Source organism: Cydia amplana, chromosome Z (assembly GCF_948474715.1).
Source record: "Cydia amplana chromosome Z, ilCydAmpl1.1, whole genome shotgun sequence".
Taxonomy (NCBI): domain Eukaryota; kingdom Metazoa; phylum Arthropoda; class Insecta; order Lepidoptera; family Tortricidae; genus Cydia; species Cydia amplana.
The window spans coordinates 35,159,636-35,178,543 of record NC_086096.1 but is presented as its reverse complement, the minus strand read 5'-3'; the positions used below and the strand labels follow the sequence as shown (position 1 = coordinate 35,178,543).

The following is an 18,908-nucleotide window of genomic DNA, read 5'->3' as shown; positions in this document are numbered from 1 at the left end:
CCCGTTAGTTTATAATCTAACGTAGGTTAGGTTAGATTATAATCTCCCTACCGTCACTTTATAATGTAACTAGCGAGATTATAATATGACGAGTGTTTATAATATTACGGTGACAGAAATATATATAGACAGGAGTATATCTGATATACTCCGACCGCTTAAGCCAGAGATACACTAGGGGACAAATGTCTCGCGACATGTGTCGGCGACAACTCTGTGACATATCTGGCGACATCGCACGACTTAGGGCGATTAGTGCGAGAACTCATTCAATTTCATTACATTGCGTCATTTGATCGGCCGGATGAATTGATATAACCTCCATGATCCGCAATGTAACTAAAATCGTATACGAGTTCGCGCGCCGTCTAAATGAGCCCTTATGATCATGACTCATGACACACTGGTCGAGCAAAATCCACCAACGTTGCGCCGCTTCAGCCGACGTCGCGGGTTATTCCCACTAGTTACCACCAAGTTGTTACCAGTGGTAACTACTGGGAATTTTTTTCCCACCTTTTACCACTGGTAACTACTGGGAAAAATTATTCCCAGTAGTTACCACCAAGTCGGTTTAGTGGTAACTACTGGGAATTTTTATTCCCAGTATTTACCACCAAAATTTTGTTAGAGTTAAATACTAATAAAAACAGTATAAAATAGTATAGTATAAATATAGAGTGATTTAATAAACAATTATAAGTCGATTAGTGTTTTAGTAAACTGCCTTAAACGTGACCAAGAATATTGAAACAGTTTAACCGGTACTAGTACAAAAACTATAAAATATGTAAGATAAATTTAATAATCCATTTAGATTATTTTTCAAGTGATTTTATTAGGTACTTCAAAATCACTATATATTTATACTATACTATTTTTATACTGTTTTTATTAGTATTTAGCTGTAACAAAATTTTGGTGGTAACTACTGGGAATTTTTATTCCCAGTAGTTACCACTAAACCGAGTTGGTGGTAACTACTGGGAATAATTTTTCCCAGTAGTTACCAGTGGTAAAAGGTGGGAAAAAAATTCCCAGTAGTTACCACTGGTAACAACTTGGTGGTAACTAGTGGGAATAACCCGACGTCGCTGGCGGCACATTTGTGCCCGGTGTATCTCTGGCTTTAGCATGACCTGCATTGTCGCGCGCGACTCCATACTTGAATCACTAGACGCATTTACAAAAATTGCATACATTGGTTATCAATATATTTTAAATAATACAATACATCTATTCTATACAAGCCATATGAGTATAATACATTGTTAAGCTCATTTGCCATATTTAATATGGAAAATAAAATTTAAAAAAAAAGCACTCAATACCTTCATCATACTGTCTGAAGAATAAAATATGTACTACTTGGTACTACCTACAGTCATACACGTGAAAAGACAGTCGAGTTATTTTTTGAATAAGATGCATTGGGGTAAGTTCGAAGGTGGGACAATTTTGAATAGTAAATTTCTACTAAACTGGAAACACTTTTTACTGTAGTAACAGTAAGCAAGAAACGTTGGTAAGCGATGCAATAGCTAGTGTTGCCAAAATATGAAATTGAGTGCTTCTGGTTTAGAAAATATTAGCGAGATCCAAAATTAACCCACTTTCGAAGTTATCCCAATGCTTATTACATTACAAATAGACACGGTTTATTAAGTACCTTTATAAATATTTAAATATACAATGGAATGTTTATTTTGGTACAATTCTTAGATTTTATGGTAAGAAAATCACTAGTGTTCCTCGAATCGACCACTGCCCTAATCTAAACTCTTGGTGCAATAAAAATCGTAATTCATAACCTAATCAACAATTTATGCGTGTTCACAACCGAAATACACAATAAGTTCACAAAAAAAAAACTGTAAAATTGTAAAAATTTCGCCGCGTATAACGGGTATAAAACATTTATTTTTAGGTAGGCAAAAGTGCGAGGGTACATTTTTTTTTTACTTCAACCTTATAATTTTCTTAGTTTCATGTAATCGAAAGGGTTTATTTATAGTGCAACATAAAATAGTAGATTAAATGGAACTAAAGAACCAGGCATAAACCATCGTAGACGCAAGTAGCTTAAGTATTATATTTGTTCTGGGGTTCTACCGCGAAAACCGATTTTCGCAAATTGCGGGGATCTTTCTCTTTTCCTCTCATTAAGACGTAATTAGAGTGACAGAGAAAAATGCCCGCAATTAACGAACTTCGATTTTCGCGGTTACAGCCCTGCAATGATATGTTAATGCGTGATATACAGCGTGTGCCTCTTTAGGCTAGGCCCTGTTATACAACGGTATTATATTATATATATATATGTAGTCTGTATATATGCAATGAGTCTTATAATTTAAATGACATTTAAGCGATAGTTTTGGTCTCATAAATATTGAGGTTATTATTTTACGTAGGGTGTACTTTTTAAAATTATAGTATATAAATGGATTTAGTTGAAATAATATTAACCGTATTGTAGACTTTTAAGACAGTCACAGACTTTACAAGCTTTAAGCTTGTAAATAGGTAAAGTTTTTACATCTGCAAAAATGTCTGGCTTCTAAATTTTTTAGAATGTTACATATTAATATGCTAATATAAAGTAAACATTGGTAATAAACCACTACAGACATGTAAACATAACTTTGACGTCGACTGTACATGTTTTTTTAGATCAGTATCATTAGTATTGTAAACGACTTTTTGTCAAATTGACTGAGAATTAATAAATTAGAGACCTACGGTGTAAAAAGAATTCATACGTTATGTACATGTGCCTATACTAGATAAAATAATTTATTCAAGAAAAAACTCTAGTTATATATGTAACAAATCCACAACGCAGGCTTCGTCCGGTGGCCACAAATGCAAATCAGCAACATGCTTCGTCCCAAACACAACAAGGATGATATCCGCAACAGGCTTCGTCATTCTAAAATCTAAGTTGCCTATACTTGTATAATCAACAACATTAATATATAAGCATTCGAAAACCGTTTTAATACGAGCAAATCTCTCATCTACACAGAAAACTGTAATGTTTTCATTCAATCATGTGCATAAACAAAAACAGCCTCTTACCTTAAACGGAATAAGTAGGTATGTACAATAAGTATAAGTGTGTATATATTAATGTAGTTAACTTAAGCGTGCAAATAAATAAGTAAATAAACTCTTGGAACACAACCTATATGAAGCAAATTATAAACTATATATTATAAAAATAATCTTTTCTCAAAACTGGACGGCAAAGTCGACGTTGCCGGTTAAAAAATAGGTCGCGAAGTGTGTGGTTTATGGTCAGTCAATTAAAAACATTGCAGTCTCGATTTCGGGACTGGAATGTTGCATAAAAATTCAATTATTTGTCGTAACCTGTGTCTGAAAAATTATGTAGGTTTGGTTTCAATCAAAATTAGAAAACTGTAGAGAACATAATCGAAGTTATTGTATGAACCAAACGTCATCACAATTTCTTTTAACACATCCAGTGCCAGCGCGAGCTACGCGCTATGAGCGTAGCCGATATACGGGAAAAACCGTATGTAGCGAAAAGCGCCTACGAACAGTGAACCCGCCTAGCGGGTCGCTGGCAGTTAATGTGTTAAGCCTACATTCATTATCTCAGCTTAAATAGATTTTACCAAAGTTTCGTTTCACGAAAACCCGTGATTAAATCACATATCACTTCCTCCAGAACATACTTACACTTAGTTTGTTAGTTTTTGGTCACTATGGAAATAAAATATACCAGTAAAGTAAGATTCTACATACAATTTCAAAAGGAAATAATAATAAAATAAGGTAAGGTGGGGTAAGACCATCACCGGGTGAAGACAAACACATGTATGGAATCCTCATACTGTTTGTCCCTCGAGCAAAATAAACTATGTTCGTCTTACCTCACCTTACCTTATCTAAGTACTTAATTTCAATTTGGCAAATTCGTCTGCAGTAAATTCCGTACGCGGCCGCTTTTTGTCCAAACGACAGTAGGTACACTATGTCAGGCGTGTCTCACTCCGCGATTTCGTCGCTTTGCTACAGGTAGCTAAAAGTTCCGGCCCCAATTTTGGGGAAAGGCATAAGCCGCGCGTGGCGCTGTCGCCACCTAGCGGCCATATCTGTGCTGATCGTAACAGACGCGTTTTATTAGAGAGTGAGTCTTCTGTACTTAGTACTACTCGTATTATTTATTCTGTGACTATGTTTAACTTCTTCGATAATAATCGGTTGCTTTTAGTTCCAGCAGTATAAAACATCTGGAGATCTGTAACTGACTGTTGAAAAAAAAACGGACGGAATTTCCCACAGACGGATTTAGCAGTCCAGTCAGTCAGACACTATTGAACGTTTTAATATGTAGTAAATGTAGTAATGGTCCTTCCATAGGCTAAATTAGAGACTAAAATTAAAGCATTGTGAGTTTTTAACTCTGCCAAAACGAACGACGCATTCAGTAATTTATGAAAGGCATACTCGCAAGTCGCTCGCAGACGTAACGTTCAAATTAATATTCTTGACATACAATTAGCATAGCTTCACATAGAAGAGATATTTAACATTTCCAGCGAATGGTATGCACCTAAACCTTCCTCAAAACCGCATGAAATTCCGTTCAGTAGTTTTTGAGTTTATCGCAAACATTGATTGGGGGACATTGTTTTATAAGGTGTAGTGATTGTAAAAAAGTTTTGAACTTCACCGAAGTTACCACTTATCTTTACGTCGCATTCGGACACGCAAGGGATTATAGCCTTTATAGTACGCCGCGGAATGTACCGGATCACGTTCAAGCGTCGGTGAAGCGAGAGCAGCAAGTCGCTCGCAGGTTGGACACGCCGCGGTCGCCATGTAACGTGATGGAGTCAGGGTTCTCAAGCATGCCCATTTCTTTCTCGGCGACTTGCTCGAGCTCCACCCATCTGAAAAGTTATTATTTAAAGTTATAGTAAAGTAAATGTGGGAAAGACCGTCTACAAGCTCTTTCGTCGCTTTAAGGGTCCCCGGAAAGCTCGGTTCTCCATTCGAACCTTAGTTACGCTCTCATTTTAAAACGAGTAGTTAGTTTGCTCTGAAACTTTGTACTCACAATAGGATAAGGTATATCTATGTGTAAAAAATACAGCGAATTTAAAATTTTCATACAAAATTTGTTTTTGCTCTATTTCGTTTATTTATAAACGGGAGCTATATAAACTAATTACAGACCTAGATATACCTCGTGTCATTGTATGTGCAAAGTTTTATTACAATCCAACACGTGACTTTAAAATGATAACGAAATTCCGTTTGTATGGAAAGGTGAAAATCGGCCGAGTTTATTTTATTTGTATACTCCTCACAGTAGTAACTCACAGAAGGTCAGTACAGCAGGAGTGAGTGAATCACTATAGTCGATATACCGCTTGCAGGGAATCACCAGGCGCACGCGCACGCTGTATGTCGTCCAAATTATCAACTTGCGAGTTTCACTAGTCATCGTACTACGGGGAATACCACAAACTAAGCCTCAAATTGTAGTCGGGGAATGAGATGGCATTTGCTGGCTGTGTTAATTAAACGGACGACCTTGGATGGCTATTTCAGCCGTCTAATATAGTGCTTTTGCACAAATGTAGCTACTCATATGTACAAATGTATAAGTTGCGGAAAGTTTCCGAAAAGTTGGAAATTTTCTACGAAATTTCAAGAAAATAAAGGAAACTTTCATAAATAAATGTGAGAAATTTCCGAAACTTACTTTTGTGGAATTCGCAATTTACGAAACTTTCAAACGGCACAGCAGTACTCGCAGGTCACGAACACACTGTTGTAGTACTTGTGTGGTAGACTACCCGTACACCTCATGGCGACCCCGCTTACCTTTGAACAGCCATAGTGAAAGCTTCGACGACATTGTTATCGCTCTTAGCCGAAGTCTCAATGTACGATGCTATCTTGTTGTCTGCGCACAGCTGTTTCAGTTGATCGTACGTCACCTCTCGCTCGCGTGACGTCACATCTGACTGAAAAAAAAAACAAAACTGTTTCAAACATGTCGGGGAACTAAGCTTTGTTTATTTTTTTTAAATTGTCAAGGCAGTGGCGGTTTAGGGACCACATGTGGAACTTTAAAGATTGTGTTCTATATTCAATGAGCTAATTTAAGGCTGATGAGATTTGATTGTTGTGTCTTTTTAAGAAATAACCTACTTAAAGCACATAAATTGGTGCTGTAACTCTTACCATAGGAGATACTACTAGCCAATGTGAAGAAACAATAGTTTTTTAAAAATCTGTTACCTCATTCTAAAAACTTTCAGTACTCACGGGGTAAATTTTCGGAGTAACAACAAAGAGGTTTACTTTATAATAAAACTAGCGACCCACCCCGGCTTCGCACGGGTTAACAAATTATACCTACCTCTTGAATCACTCTACCTATTAAAAATAAAACGCATCAAAATCCGTTGCGTAGTTTTAAAGATCTAAGCATACATACAGACAGACAGCGGGAAGCGACTTTGTTTTATACTATGTAGTGATAAAAACCTAAATAGTAAAAGTACCTTGTTTCCTACAACCATGAAGGGGAACCTTTCGACGCCATTCTTAACTGCCGCATAGTGCAAAAACTCATTCAGCCACATCTTGACATTTTGGAATGAACTTCGGTCGTCCACAGAGTAAGCTAGTATGCATATATCCGAGCCGCGGTAGAACGGCGTCCGGAGGGATTTGAAGCGTTCCTGGCCTGCTGTGTCCCATACCTAGAAAAAAAAAGTATTATTAACTAGACATTTATTACAAACAAATTACCTATGATCTTCTTATTCGATTATTTCTAAATAAATTCATGGCACCTTTACAGCGCCGAGGTTTCCTTGTTTTATGCCCATCTTTAGAGAAATAAATAAGCTTTTATGCGCACGTTATGCGTTTGCTCTATTTCGCGTGTACAGAAAAAAATAAACAAATGCAGTGCAAGTTAAAAAATAGACAGCTAGCTCTAGTGTACAAATAAATATTTCTTATTATTCATGTAGAGATTCGCTCGTTATAAAAACTTTCAGTGTTACCCATATATGTATGTATTACTTCAACATTGTTACTAACAAATATTGTAACTGTGAAAGGAAAACCTCCTTTATGTTAGCACGCAAGGCCGAGCCGGTATCTGTGTGGCAATGAAACATACAATGCGCACCGCGCCTTTACGACTTACGTGACTCTTTATGATTAAAAAACCGGCCAAGTGCGAGTCGGACTCGCGCACGGAGGGTTCCGCACCATCAACAAAAAATAGAGCAAAAAAATCGTGTTTGTTGTATGGGAGCCCCCCTTAAATATTTATTTTATTTTATTTTTAGTATTTGTTGTTATAGCGGCAACAGAGATACATCATTTGTGAAAATTTCAACTGTCTTGCTATCGCGGTTCATGAGATACAGCCTGGTGACAGTGGTGACAGACGGACGGACGGACAGCGAAGTTTTAGTAATAGGGTCCCGTTTTTTACCCTTTGGGTACGGAACCCTAAAAACGGGTGGAGTGTAGAAACTTAAGGGGCCCACTGATTAACAGTCCGCCGGACGGTATCGGCCTGTCAGTTGTTCGGAACTGTCAACTTTTTGTTCTAACTGACAGGCCGATACCGTCCGGCGGACTGTTAATCAGTGGGCCCCTTTACGCACATTGAATTAGATGAGGATCCGCATGCCACTCCGGTGTGTGAACGAGACAGCCTTATGTACGTATTGTACGTATAAGCTCGCACACAGGGGCGGCGAGCGGTCCCGCATACGATGGGGAGACCACTTAAGTCAGAGGTTCCCAAAGTGGAGGGCGCGGGAAATTTGAACACGATTGCCTAATAGTTCTCCGTTTCCATGCATCGAAGCGAAAAGGGGGGCGTGGGAACTTTATTTTAGGCAGCAGGGGGGCGTGCCTAAAAAAAGTTCAGTTTATCACTTAAGTCAGGGGCTTAAGTGATAAACTGATAGATATATGTACGGCTCACGTCACTTTTGCAGTAATTAAGGTACTGTGTACTGTCTAGTCACTAGTGAGACAAGAAATGTGTGATGCATTAGTGACAGACAACATGTTTCACAATGTTCCAGTTAGTTAGACTATGATAATTCTGTATGTAATTTAATGTACTAGTAGTTCGCCCCGAACTGAGAACTCGCGGTTAACAAAAAATTATATAGCGATTGACTTTGATGCACCTACTTAGGTACTCGTATAGTGCGACATAAAATAATAGAAAATAAATGAGGGCGCCACTTTCTACGTAACTGTCACATTTTTGACGTAAAATGCTTACACATGGCAACAATTTAGTATGGACATTTTTGAGTTCCATTTTATTTAATTTCTACTATTTTATGTCGCTCTATAGGCGGCAGTGGATCAAAAATCGCGTGGATTTATTGCAAGGTATATGTGGAGCCCTTAACTGATTGATTTAAGCAAAGAGTAGTATGTATAATATAGTTGGCCAAGCAGATCTTGTCAGTAGAAAAAATGTAGGCGCGAAGGGATATGGTCTCATAGAAAATTTGGGTTTCGCGCCTTTTTCTACTGAGAAGATTTGCTTTTTTGCATCAATTTTGAAGCGCCATTTACAAGTTTAGCGTTAAGTAATATAGATGGCGCTATTTTTTCGAATAAAGGGCTTCGTATACGGCTGTCCCTCCCCTGGATTTAAGTCACCACCATAGAGATTAAAATAAACTGTATCTGTGCTAACCCGAAATATTTCCTGTCAAATGTCAAATACATATATTATGTTTATTCTATTTTATTTTTATCTTGCTAATTATTTCAAAATGGTAAATTTAAAAACGATATTATAAAAGTGTAAGTCGAGCACTTTCATTTGATACTAAACTCGACCATGTTTCTTGCAAAAAAATGACCAGAATAGCAAGACCTCTCACAAACAGCTTTTTGGCCTTCTAAGCTCTTCTAGCTCAATAACCTCTTGATCGGGCCTGCTCATAATTTAATGACTAAAATATAATTCCCTCGACTACACGTTTACCCAATTTCATTTAAATTAGAACAAATTTATGTAAGTTATTGAGTATCAAACTATCTTCTGACAGTTCAGCTTAAAAACATCGAAATGCCGAGACGTGCCGCTAGCCAGCCGCGTGTTCAAAGTCGAATGTAAGAACTTCGCTTCGCTTCGCTCGCTCGTTCGATTAATAGTATTTTTAATGATATTTCAAAGTGGTATTGAAATGTCAGTCTACCCTTAAAAATTATATGAAACGTAGGTATAACAATGTTATTTAGTCTACGGTATGATATGATACATTTTAACCTCACAAGATATCCAAATATGTATGTAATCTGCAACATCATAACATTTTCCTTATCTGGAGCCTCTAATTCACCTTAAATTATATAACCTTCCTAACTAAGGTCAAAGTGCAAACATCAAAAATGGACTCTATCATATTATCGAAAAGTATATTTTTATGTGTCACTACTATTGCAATAATTTTGCTTGTCTCTCTTGCTCATGTCACACTGCGCAACATTCTATCTCTATCATCATTATAATTCCGATGTTAGAACAAATTCGCTTGGCGGCAATAGCATAGGAGCCATTCATAAATTACGTCACTTCAAATTGGGGGGGGGGGGGGTCTGGACATTGGATGATGGTAGCATCACATAGGAGGAAATGAGGTCATTCGAAGCATGATTTTTGGATGATTTTAGGGGGAAGGGTCAAAAATAGATGAATTAGCACCAAGTATTAACTATAGAAGACTGACTATAGCTCAAGAATTACCCCATATGTATTTTTCAGCAAGTGATTCAACTAGTACAATGAAAAAGGTTGCTAGTGCATTGCATCTCAGTGTCATCAGAATTCCTATGAGTAAAATGCTTGCAGATGGTTTACTGTCACTATCCCTATACTCTGTTGTGCCATTTATCTATCAATCTATCTAACACCTCTAAACAAGCAATTCTTGTTTATTTACTTATATATACATATATATATATATATACATATATATATATATATATATATATATATATATATATATATATATATATATATATATATATATATATGTATATTCGGGGATCACATTCACATGACATTGCCAAGCAGAGAGAGAATAATGTTTACAAAAATATTAGTACATATTTACAGGGATTTCCCTGTTATATTGTGGTTTAAACATTTGTATTATACAAATTAGTAGTTTGTAAACTTTATGACACATAGAAACCAATTTATAATATTAATAGCATAACAATTAAGGTCATTCACTCCAAGTTGCAATCAAATTGTCAGTCAGCCAAAGAAAAACAAATAATTTTGATTACTAAATATTCAGCGCTTCACAAGTCACAACTCTGAGGGCCTATACAGACGAACTACAATTTGTATAGGAACTGCACGCCAATTGCAACATCAGCATGCAGTTCCCATACAAGTTACAGTCCATCTGTACCGGCCTTAAAAGACTTTGCTTAGAACATTGCTGTTCAACACCATAGCCACTTTAATCCAGCCTGCACTTAACCAAAGAAACTAAAACTACAAATTCACTTACTTGTAAAGTATAATGCCTCCCATTCACCTCTATGGTCTTATTCATGAACTCCACACCAATAGTATGGAAGCTGTGATCATCGAAATGGTTCGAAATGAATCGGCTCATCAGACAGGACTTGCCTACCCCACCATCACCCAAAATCACGATTTTCAGCAAGCAATTCTTCGGCCCGCTCCTCCCGCAATCACGATCACTTTCCTCGCCCATTTTTAAAATATCACCATTATATTCCAAGCACTGGTTAGGTCTTTTATTGATGCAACCTTGAAAGCAAGTGTTAAATTTACTGGTGTTTGATTAATGACTCAATATGATGGGCGTTGTAATGAGCTTTGATGCGAGCTCTGAGAGTATGCGTTATGGAAAGTTTTACTTGGTTTGCACAGTTTTCTGACTGAAATGTTTTTGTGCTCAGCTGATCGATTTCACGAATTAATTTCGCTACACAAATCAAACACACAGTAATGTGTAATCTTTAAGGAAACGTCAGATTTAATTGTCATGTCAATCTGAAAAAAGTTTGAGCAGAAGTATTTTGACACCATCGTCCAAAGAGTAGTATAATATATATATATATATGCCATCGTCATTGGAACGAAATAGTAGTATTGTTATATTTAAAAAAGTATACAAGCTCTTAGAATAAGAGTTCATTGTATAACTATAATATAATAACAGTAATTACTTAAATTAGTAATTAAAAAAAAGGTTTTGATAGTCTTCTTAAACGTACATAGTAAAAGTGCCATCTATTGAAAAATTCACACATCATGATAAACCTGAGAAAAAAAAGAAAAGTATTAGGTGTAAGTCTCCCTAGATGGCACTACTGGTGTTTTAGTTACAATAAATATTTAGGTTAAAATAAAAGTAATCGTACAATATCATAATAATTCTAAACAAAATCTACACGTTACACGTAACGAATAAACTGCAACAACAAAACAATAATTTCATACAAGTTTAATACTGCCATCTATGGAGTATTGTATTCAACGCGACGGAAATAGTTTTTTGGGATGTCATTCTAGAACACAATTTCACCGCTAGATGGCCAAACCATTCCTTTTCGGAGTGGCGACTCGCGAGATGTCACGTTCGTGCGCTTGACTGAGTTCATTCCGCTTTGTTTTGCGGAGACGGGAGGACGTCGCGTCACAGTCGCTCGCCGCTCGCCGTTCGCCGTATACAATGTTTTCCTTGTTAAATCTATATTTTGTGTGAATACAACTTTCTTTTCCCAAGTTTCGTGTTAACTTTAATATATCGCGTGCGCGTGTGTGACCGGTAAACAACTTTCCGAGTCGAAACTGTCTGGCGTCGATGTCAATATACTTGTCGGTGGCATTTAATGGGAAAGGTGTGCCGCGTCGTGCCGAGACCTGTCGGGTGGGTGCTGGCTAGTAGAGCTCGGCGTTGCGAGTCGGGAGTTTAGCAGCTGGAATGTTAGGAAGCGAGGTGAGTGGTGGCGTTAGACGTGGGGCAGCGGGGCGCGACGGGCGCGGGGAAGTGCATTCACCTCTGACCCGCGGGGCGAGCGCCGCTCAAGGTCGGTGCGCCGACTGAAGGTCGCGTCGTCACATGACAAGGGTAGCACCCCCGTCGCCTGATACACTCGTATGTCTCGTCCACACCCGTTGCGGGGCACTCCTCTTTACACGCACACGAGTAAAGGTAAAAAACACTGAGTGCTTTGTACTTTAATCATGAAACTACTATGTATTAGTTACTTATTACGATTAATTATATGTTTAATAAAGACTGTATAGCATAAGCGCTGACTTCGAAAGTATTTTTTTACCTTTTCTTGTTAGAATTCAATTTGACTTCTATCTGAAAAAAAAAAGAGGAGGTTCGACCAAAATGTACGATTTATTTCGTGTGTTTTATATGCTTTGCATTGCGAATGTTCTCTTACAGGATTTTAATGATTGCTATCTGTATCTGTAATGCAACTCGTATGATGCAATATTTTATATCGTATAGCCTTTAACCAGTTTACTAGCAGAAACGAAGGTAAATAACCTTGCAGAATATAGCGTTCTCTTTGAGTTTAACGATTTAACCAAGTATTTTTGGTCAAGATAAATATCGGTAACAGAATCTACCGTTATGTTATGTACATGCAGTGTAAAAGGTACAGGGTCGCATAAAAATACGTTGTCAAAAAATGTGTAGGAATATTTTTCCTACTTACATCTTTTACAAAATGTCATTTAAAATTAAACTACAATAATTTAACTAAAACAAATATATCTTCAAAATATTCTCCTTTAGCGTTTGTTAAATTGTGTAAAAAAAATTACCCACAATATGCACCTTAAATATATATTTTTTTGCCAGGTTTGGATTAAATTTGGTGAATAGATAAAGTTCCCTATTCTGCACAATTTCTTGTCCTAATACATTCCACTTCACTAATTTACTAAAACGTATGGTAGTGTATTTTTGTAACTCTAAATGTAATTAGGTAAATCAATAGGGATTTCGTATTTATTTCACCCAGAATGACGAGCTCTACAAACTAGCCAAATTGTATCCAAATCTGATGAAAAATAAAATACTTTATGAAAATCGTCCCATTAGCGATTCGCATTTTCAAATCGTATTTCGATGCGATTATCAAATGTCTCCTAATGTTGTTTGTAATTAGTTCTGCACCGTCTAAGCATTTCTAATCAGAACTGGTTATTAAAACCAGTTCTGAATCCGCCGTGACTAATGTAATATAGCCTTTAAAAATATATTAGTCTGTTTACAACAAAAAGTTAAACGAGTAAAACCTCTTCTCGACTAACTATACACTACCATTACATACAAGTTTTCGTACCGTAAAACAATTCTATAGTCTACATTTCTAAAAGCTCCTATGGCATGCTAAAGGTGTGATTATTATTTGGACGTCACATTTTGAAGGCAATGTCATAACTCCTCTCGTTTTTAGGGTTCCGTAGCCAAATGGCAAAAAACGGAACCCTTATAGATTCGTCATGTCTGTCTGTCTGTCCGTCTGTCTGTCCGTCCGTATGTCACAGCCACTTTTCTCCGAAACTATAAGAACTATACTGTTGAAACTTGGTAAGTAGATGTATTCTGTGAACCGCATTAAGATTTTCACACAAAAATAGAAAAAAAAAACAATAAATTTTTGGGGTTCCCCATACTTCGAACTGAAACTCAAAAATTTTTTTTCATCAAACCCATACGTGTGGGGTATCTATGGATAGGTCTTCAAAAATGATATTGAGGTTTCTAATATCATTTTTTTCTAAACTGAATAGTTTGCGCGAGAGACACTTCCAAAGTGGTAAAATGTGTGTCCCCCCCCCCCTGTAACTTCTAAAATAAGAGAATGATAAAACTACAAAAAATATATGATGTAGATTACCATGTAAACTTCCACCGAAAATTGGTTTGAACGAGATCTAGTAAGTAGTTTTTTTTTTATACGTCATAAATCGCCTAAATACGGAACCCTTCATGGGCGAGTCCGACTCGCACTTGGCCGCTTTTTTTTTATTTCTTAGTGATTCGGTTCAAATTGTTTCAAATGTCCTAAAGATCAATCGTACCGATTTTCATACCTTTACCACCATTTGCAGCGTTTTTTGGCGAACCGCTAGCGCTATGAACTTGACGACCATAGTCGTGGGAGTGAACTATGGGGACTATGGAATGGTAGTTGGGTGATTAAAAGGTACCCTTTCAAATGTGCTAACTTGCAAGGAGTTTGACGTGTATCGTGGCACTCACACACTCGTATGGATGTAATCACGTGACTTTTCGTTTGCTGTTGTACGATTGTCTTGATAGCCTCCTAATGAAATATGCCATACAAATGAAAAATCAATGAAAAATCCAATATTTGCCACTGACATTTTAACCTATAGCATCCTATAGTGTAGGAAATAGAGTTAGTTGATTTTGCGTTCTTGGAAAATTGAACGAAACAAAACAAAAGCGACTCATGTTCCAATTGAATAGGATTTCAATTTCATCGAACTGAAGAGGTACTATAGGTAGGACCTTGGGCCTTAGGAGGAAGGCTAATATTAGAACTATCGTATACTAATACGGTACTGTACCGTTAGAGTGGCAACACCGTGCTCGGATAACTTTGTAACATTAGGCGATAGACATGAAAGTTCATTTTGAGGCTTTTGGGTAGACTGTTTACTTTTTAAATTGAACTGACTTACAGGTAAAACCTCGATATGACAACTGGTCGGGATCGAGACTAGTTCGGATAATTGATGTTTTTTTTGCGACGAGGTCGAGCAAAACTATCACCTTTTTACATAACAGTAGAGTGTATAACAATTAAAATATACAAATTGTAAAATACCTACGTGTAAGTAAGAAAAAAATATTCCCAAAAAAAATGTGTCAACGTGTTTTCAGGCCACCCTGTATTTCTGTAACTACAGGTAAAAACCGGTAACAGTGCCTGCAATCGGCAGCTTAATTGCATCATTCTATAGAATAAGGTACATATGAAAGCCGCCTTGGGGCGCATTTCGCATTTTCTAGTTACTGGCGATTCTATTCAGGAATCGGATACCGATATTTTTTGTATGGGAAGGAAAACGGTATTTTTTCGTTCTTTGTTAATTATAATTATATTTCATTTCTAATTGGGCAATCTAATAATAGGAACTCGTTAACTAAAAACACAACTGAGTCCTACATTTCGAGTATAAAATAATTCTAAAAATATGGTTGCGTCGAAGTTTCTAAAAACTCTGACACTCGCCAGTCCCCGCGCAATTCTGACAAAGGATGAAAAGACCTAAAATCCGGACATGTCTATTTGCGGATAATATGTGACGTTGCACGGGAAAAGGTACCTTATGGCGGCTGGCGCTTACGTCGCATAGTATTGGAGCGTGGGACATGTAAGCCTCCGTTGTCCGTCCGTCTATCAGCGCGCTGTATCGACAGATAGAATTTTAACAATCAAACAAGTGTATTTGACATCTGTCAAAATACACTCTGGAGGCAATAGGCTTTAATATCCCCTTTTCATCCCTCTAGAAGACTTCAACCACAGACTATACATACAGGCTGAATCCCAAATGGTACTGTATCATCTTTTTGACGACGTATAATAAAAATAAAAACTGGCCAAGTGCGAGTAGGACTCGCGCACGGAGGGTTCCGCACCATCAATAAAAAATAGAGCAAAACAAGCAAAAAAACGGTCACCCATCCAAGTACTGACCCCGCCCGACGTTGCTTAACTTCGGTCAAAAATCACGTTTGTTGTATGGGAGCCCCAATTAAATCTTTATTTTATTCTGTTTTAGTATTTGTTGGTATAGCGGCAACAGAAATACATCATCTGTGAAAATTTCAACTGTCTAGCTATCACGGTTCGTGAGATACAGCCTGGTGACAGACGGACGGACGGACGGACAGACGGAGGGACGGACGGACGGACGGACAGCGGAGTCTTAGTAATAGGGTCCCGTTTTTACCCTTTGGGTACGGAACCCTAAAAAGGCTTGATTTGTCATCTTTTACGGTATATCCGGGGCGAAACAATTAATTTATTTAAGTTTAATTAATAAATTATTACTTAATAAATTAATTGGTTCATCCCGGAATTTCTTAACAAATTTAAAAGTTCAAAAATTTATAACTCGAAAACTACGAAAAATCGGCTAACATACATGGGGTATATTCTGATAGCACACGATGAAAGAAATCTAAAAAAAAAATTTGGAAGTCGAGGTTTGGACCACCCTGTATGAAACTAAATATTCTTTGTTATTAGGCAACTATGTACATCATAATAGGTTTAGATGTAGGTATATTATTTCAACAACCTTGGTTTCGTATTGATGTAACTACCTACCAGGGATGTTGCGGATGCAGATTTTTTGACATCCGCGGATGCGGATGCGGATATTTAAAGGCTCACATCCGCGGATGCGGATGCGGATGCGGATGTCAAGATTAGGTACATAGAAAACGTCAAATATTACATTTTTAGTATTTTTTTTATTAAAAAAAAACGAAACTTAGTATTTGAGCAAGAATATAGGTGCGTTATATTTAATAAACAGTAACTTGGCCGAATTTTCTGGATCTAGCCGATTTCGTTATAGGTAATGACGAAATTACCTAGCACTTACGCCGCCGCTAAGACGTTCCTGTACCGACTTGTTCGACATCCGCATCCGCATAAGCTCCGCATCGATTTTATGCGGATGCAGATGCGGATGTTGAAAATAATGCGGAAGTTCCGCGGTTGCGGATGCGGATGCGGATGTTCGCAACATCCCTGCTACCTACATACTGAAACTGACGGTTCGATTTTGCTCTAGCTTTGGCCGAAACAATTAAAACCTTCGGTCGAAACATGATTTTTATGCCGCAAGCGGAACCCAAATTTCGGTCGAACACCACCGAAAATGTATACAGTTTCGGCGTGATTGGTAGGCTCAGCAGTTTTTGGCCGAAATGGAACCTTCGGCCGAAGAATGATTTTTGTGCCGAAACTCGCCGAAATCGAAATATATCTGCGTCTTAGTCGCTCTAATATCGCAAGAGCGAAATGGAGGAACGGACATTTCGCTGTATACATGTTTACACAGTAAACCTTCTCCATGTTAGTAGGTACTACCTATAATCTGGTTTAGTGACCACAATTAGTAGTTTAGCTTGGACAGTTAGTTTATGGTATTGAGTTAGTTTTCCAGTTACACCGCTATGTTGAAACAGATTTCGCAAGAGCTGTTTGTTTTGCATGTATTTTGCAATTAAACTACGAGTTAGGGCTTGTCACAAGGAACTTCATAGCACACGAATCCGACGCTAAAAAGCCGCTTGCATACAATCGAAGTTATACTCTCACTAGCTTTTGCCCGCGACTTCGTCTGCGTGGAGTTAGTAATTTGGGTAGCTTATTTTTACCCAATCTGCTTTTTAACGATTCCCCATACAAACTTTCACCCCCTCAAAGGGAGATTTTTAGGATAAAAACTACCCTATGTCCTTCCCCGGGACTCTAAACTATCTCCATACCAAATTTCAACTAAATCGGTTCAGCGGTTATTGATTGCCCATACAAATTTCCACCCCCTTTTCACCCCCTTAAGAGGTGAGTTCTGAGATAATAAGTATCCTATGTCCTTCCTCGGGACTCAAACTATCTTCATACCAAATTTCAACTAAATCGGTTCAGCGGTTTAAGCGTGAAGAGGTAACAGACAGACAGACAGACACACTTTCGCATTTATAATATTAGTATGGATTTTAAAACAATTCATGCATGAAACTTGGCATGAGCATTACATATCTGGGGGCACGGCAGTGCCCCCGCCAAGTCGAGCGCGAAGCAAACACTGCCGTACCATCCTTTACTGGAACCATTTCGCCGCATTTTCAGGCCCCTATTTGAGAACCTCTGGATAAGACCAGAACGCAGAAATTATCGTCATCCAGTAAGCTATAATCACACTTAAAATCCAAAATTTCAAGTCTGTAGGTCATTTAGTTCCGAAGTTAAGCGAAACCAAAGTTTCGCATTTATGACACTCATTCATTCACTCACTCATGATCATCAGAATAGAATTAGTACTTCCCATAAACTCAGAGAGCTGAAATTTGGTACAGAGTTAGGGTTTAATGGCCACATAAAGGGTAAACCTAAAAATATTGCAATTTCAGTCACGTTTTAAAGATCTAAGAACTGCATAAGTAAGTTTGTAATCCCATATAAATATATGAGAATACAAAGTTACTGTTGCAGTTCCTACAAATAGTACGATGTGACTATGAATGAAGATATGTTTAGTTATGATATGTGTATACATAGTATGGGTATGAGTACCCGAAAAGAAGGACTGCCTACAAAAAGAGATGAGATCCCATCAAAAACATTACATGTAAAAAGGTGCAAGTCTCGCAACGCTTTTACTACAAAAAAGTTCTGAGATGTAATGTGAAACCAAGTCGGTTATTTTAATCAGTGCCAGGGGGTGTTAAAACCGTATCAATAAGATATCTTTAATTTGTAATACATATAATGACTTGGCAAAACTTTTTTGTAGTAAAAGCGTTGCGAGACTTGCACCTTTTTACATGTAATACTCGTATCTATGTCTGGTAATGGTAACTCGCACTAATTTTGTTGTATTACAATATCTAGCAATGAGAACTAGTACCAGACAGATTGAATGCTATTTGACTTTATTTGAATGTTTCAACCGACCGGACCACTGATTTTACGCTTACACTTACGCTTTTAACGCTTTTTTTGTACGCTTTTTTTTTCAATACCCACCTATTTTTAAACGAAAATACATGTATTTAATTAATTGCGTTAAT

The 18,908-nt window shown here is 37.4% G+C and overlaps 2 protein-coding genes across 2 annotated transcripts in view; one reads left to right on the top strand and one right to left on the bottom strand.

The window, feature by feature from the left end:
* Positions 1-4,730: 4,730 nt before the first annotated feature.
* On the bottom strand, positions 4,731-11,070 carry LOC134661931 (ras-related protein Rab-9B). The gene is made up of 4 exons (XM_063518184.1): positions 10,572-11,070; positions 6,552-6,752; positions 5,866-6,008; positions 4,731-4,925 (listed from the first exon to the last, which is right to left on the bottom strand). Exons 1-4 carry the CDS (start codon positions 10,779-10,781, stop codon positions 4,793-4,795), a joined length of 687 nt encoding a protein of 228 aa, XP_063374254.1. The 5' UTR covers positions 10,782-11,070; the 3' UTR covers positions 4,731-4,792.
* A 534-nt stretch (positions 11,071-11,604) lies between these two features.
* LOC134661251 (nuclear hormone receptor FTZ-F1 beta) overlaps positions 11,605-18,908 on the top strand; it is a 58,286-nt gene continuing 50,982 nt past the window's right edge. The window contains exon 1 of the mRNA XM_063517237.1: positions 11,605-12,032. The gene's annotated coding sequence lies outside the window, so the exon portion shown is untranslated. The remainder of the gene's footprint in view (positions 12,033-18,908) is intronic.

Excerpts from the sequence above, each read along its gene's own strand:
- LOC134661931 (XM_063518184.1), bottom strand. The coding sequence starts at position 10,781 with ATGGGCGAGGAAAGTGATCGTGATTGCGGGAGGAGCGGGCCGAAGAAT. Across the intron at positions 6,753-10,571 it reads GGAGGCATTATACTTTACAA|GTATGGGACACAGCAGGCCA; the intron begins GTAAGTGAATTT and ends TTTTTTTTCTAG. Across the intron at positions 6,009-6,551 it reads TCATGGTTGTAGGAAACAAG|TCAGATGTGACGTCACGCGA; the intron begins GTACTTTTACTA and ends TTTTTTTTTCAG.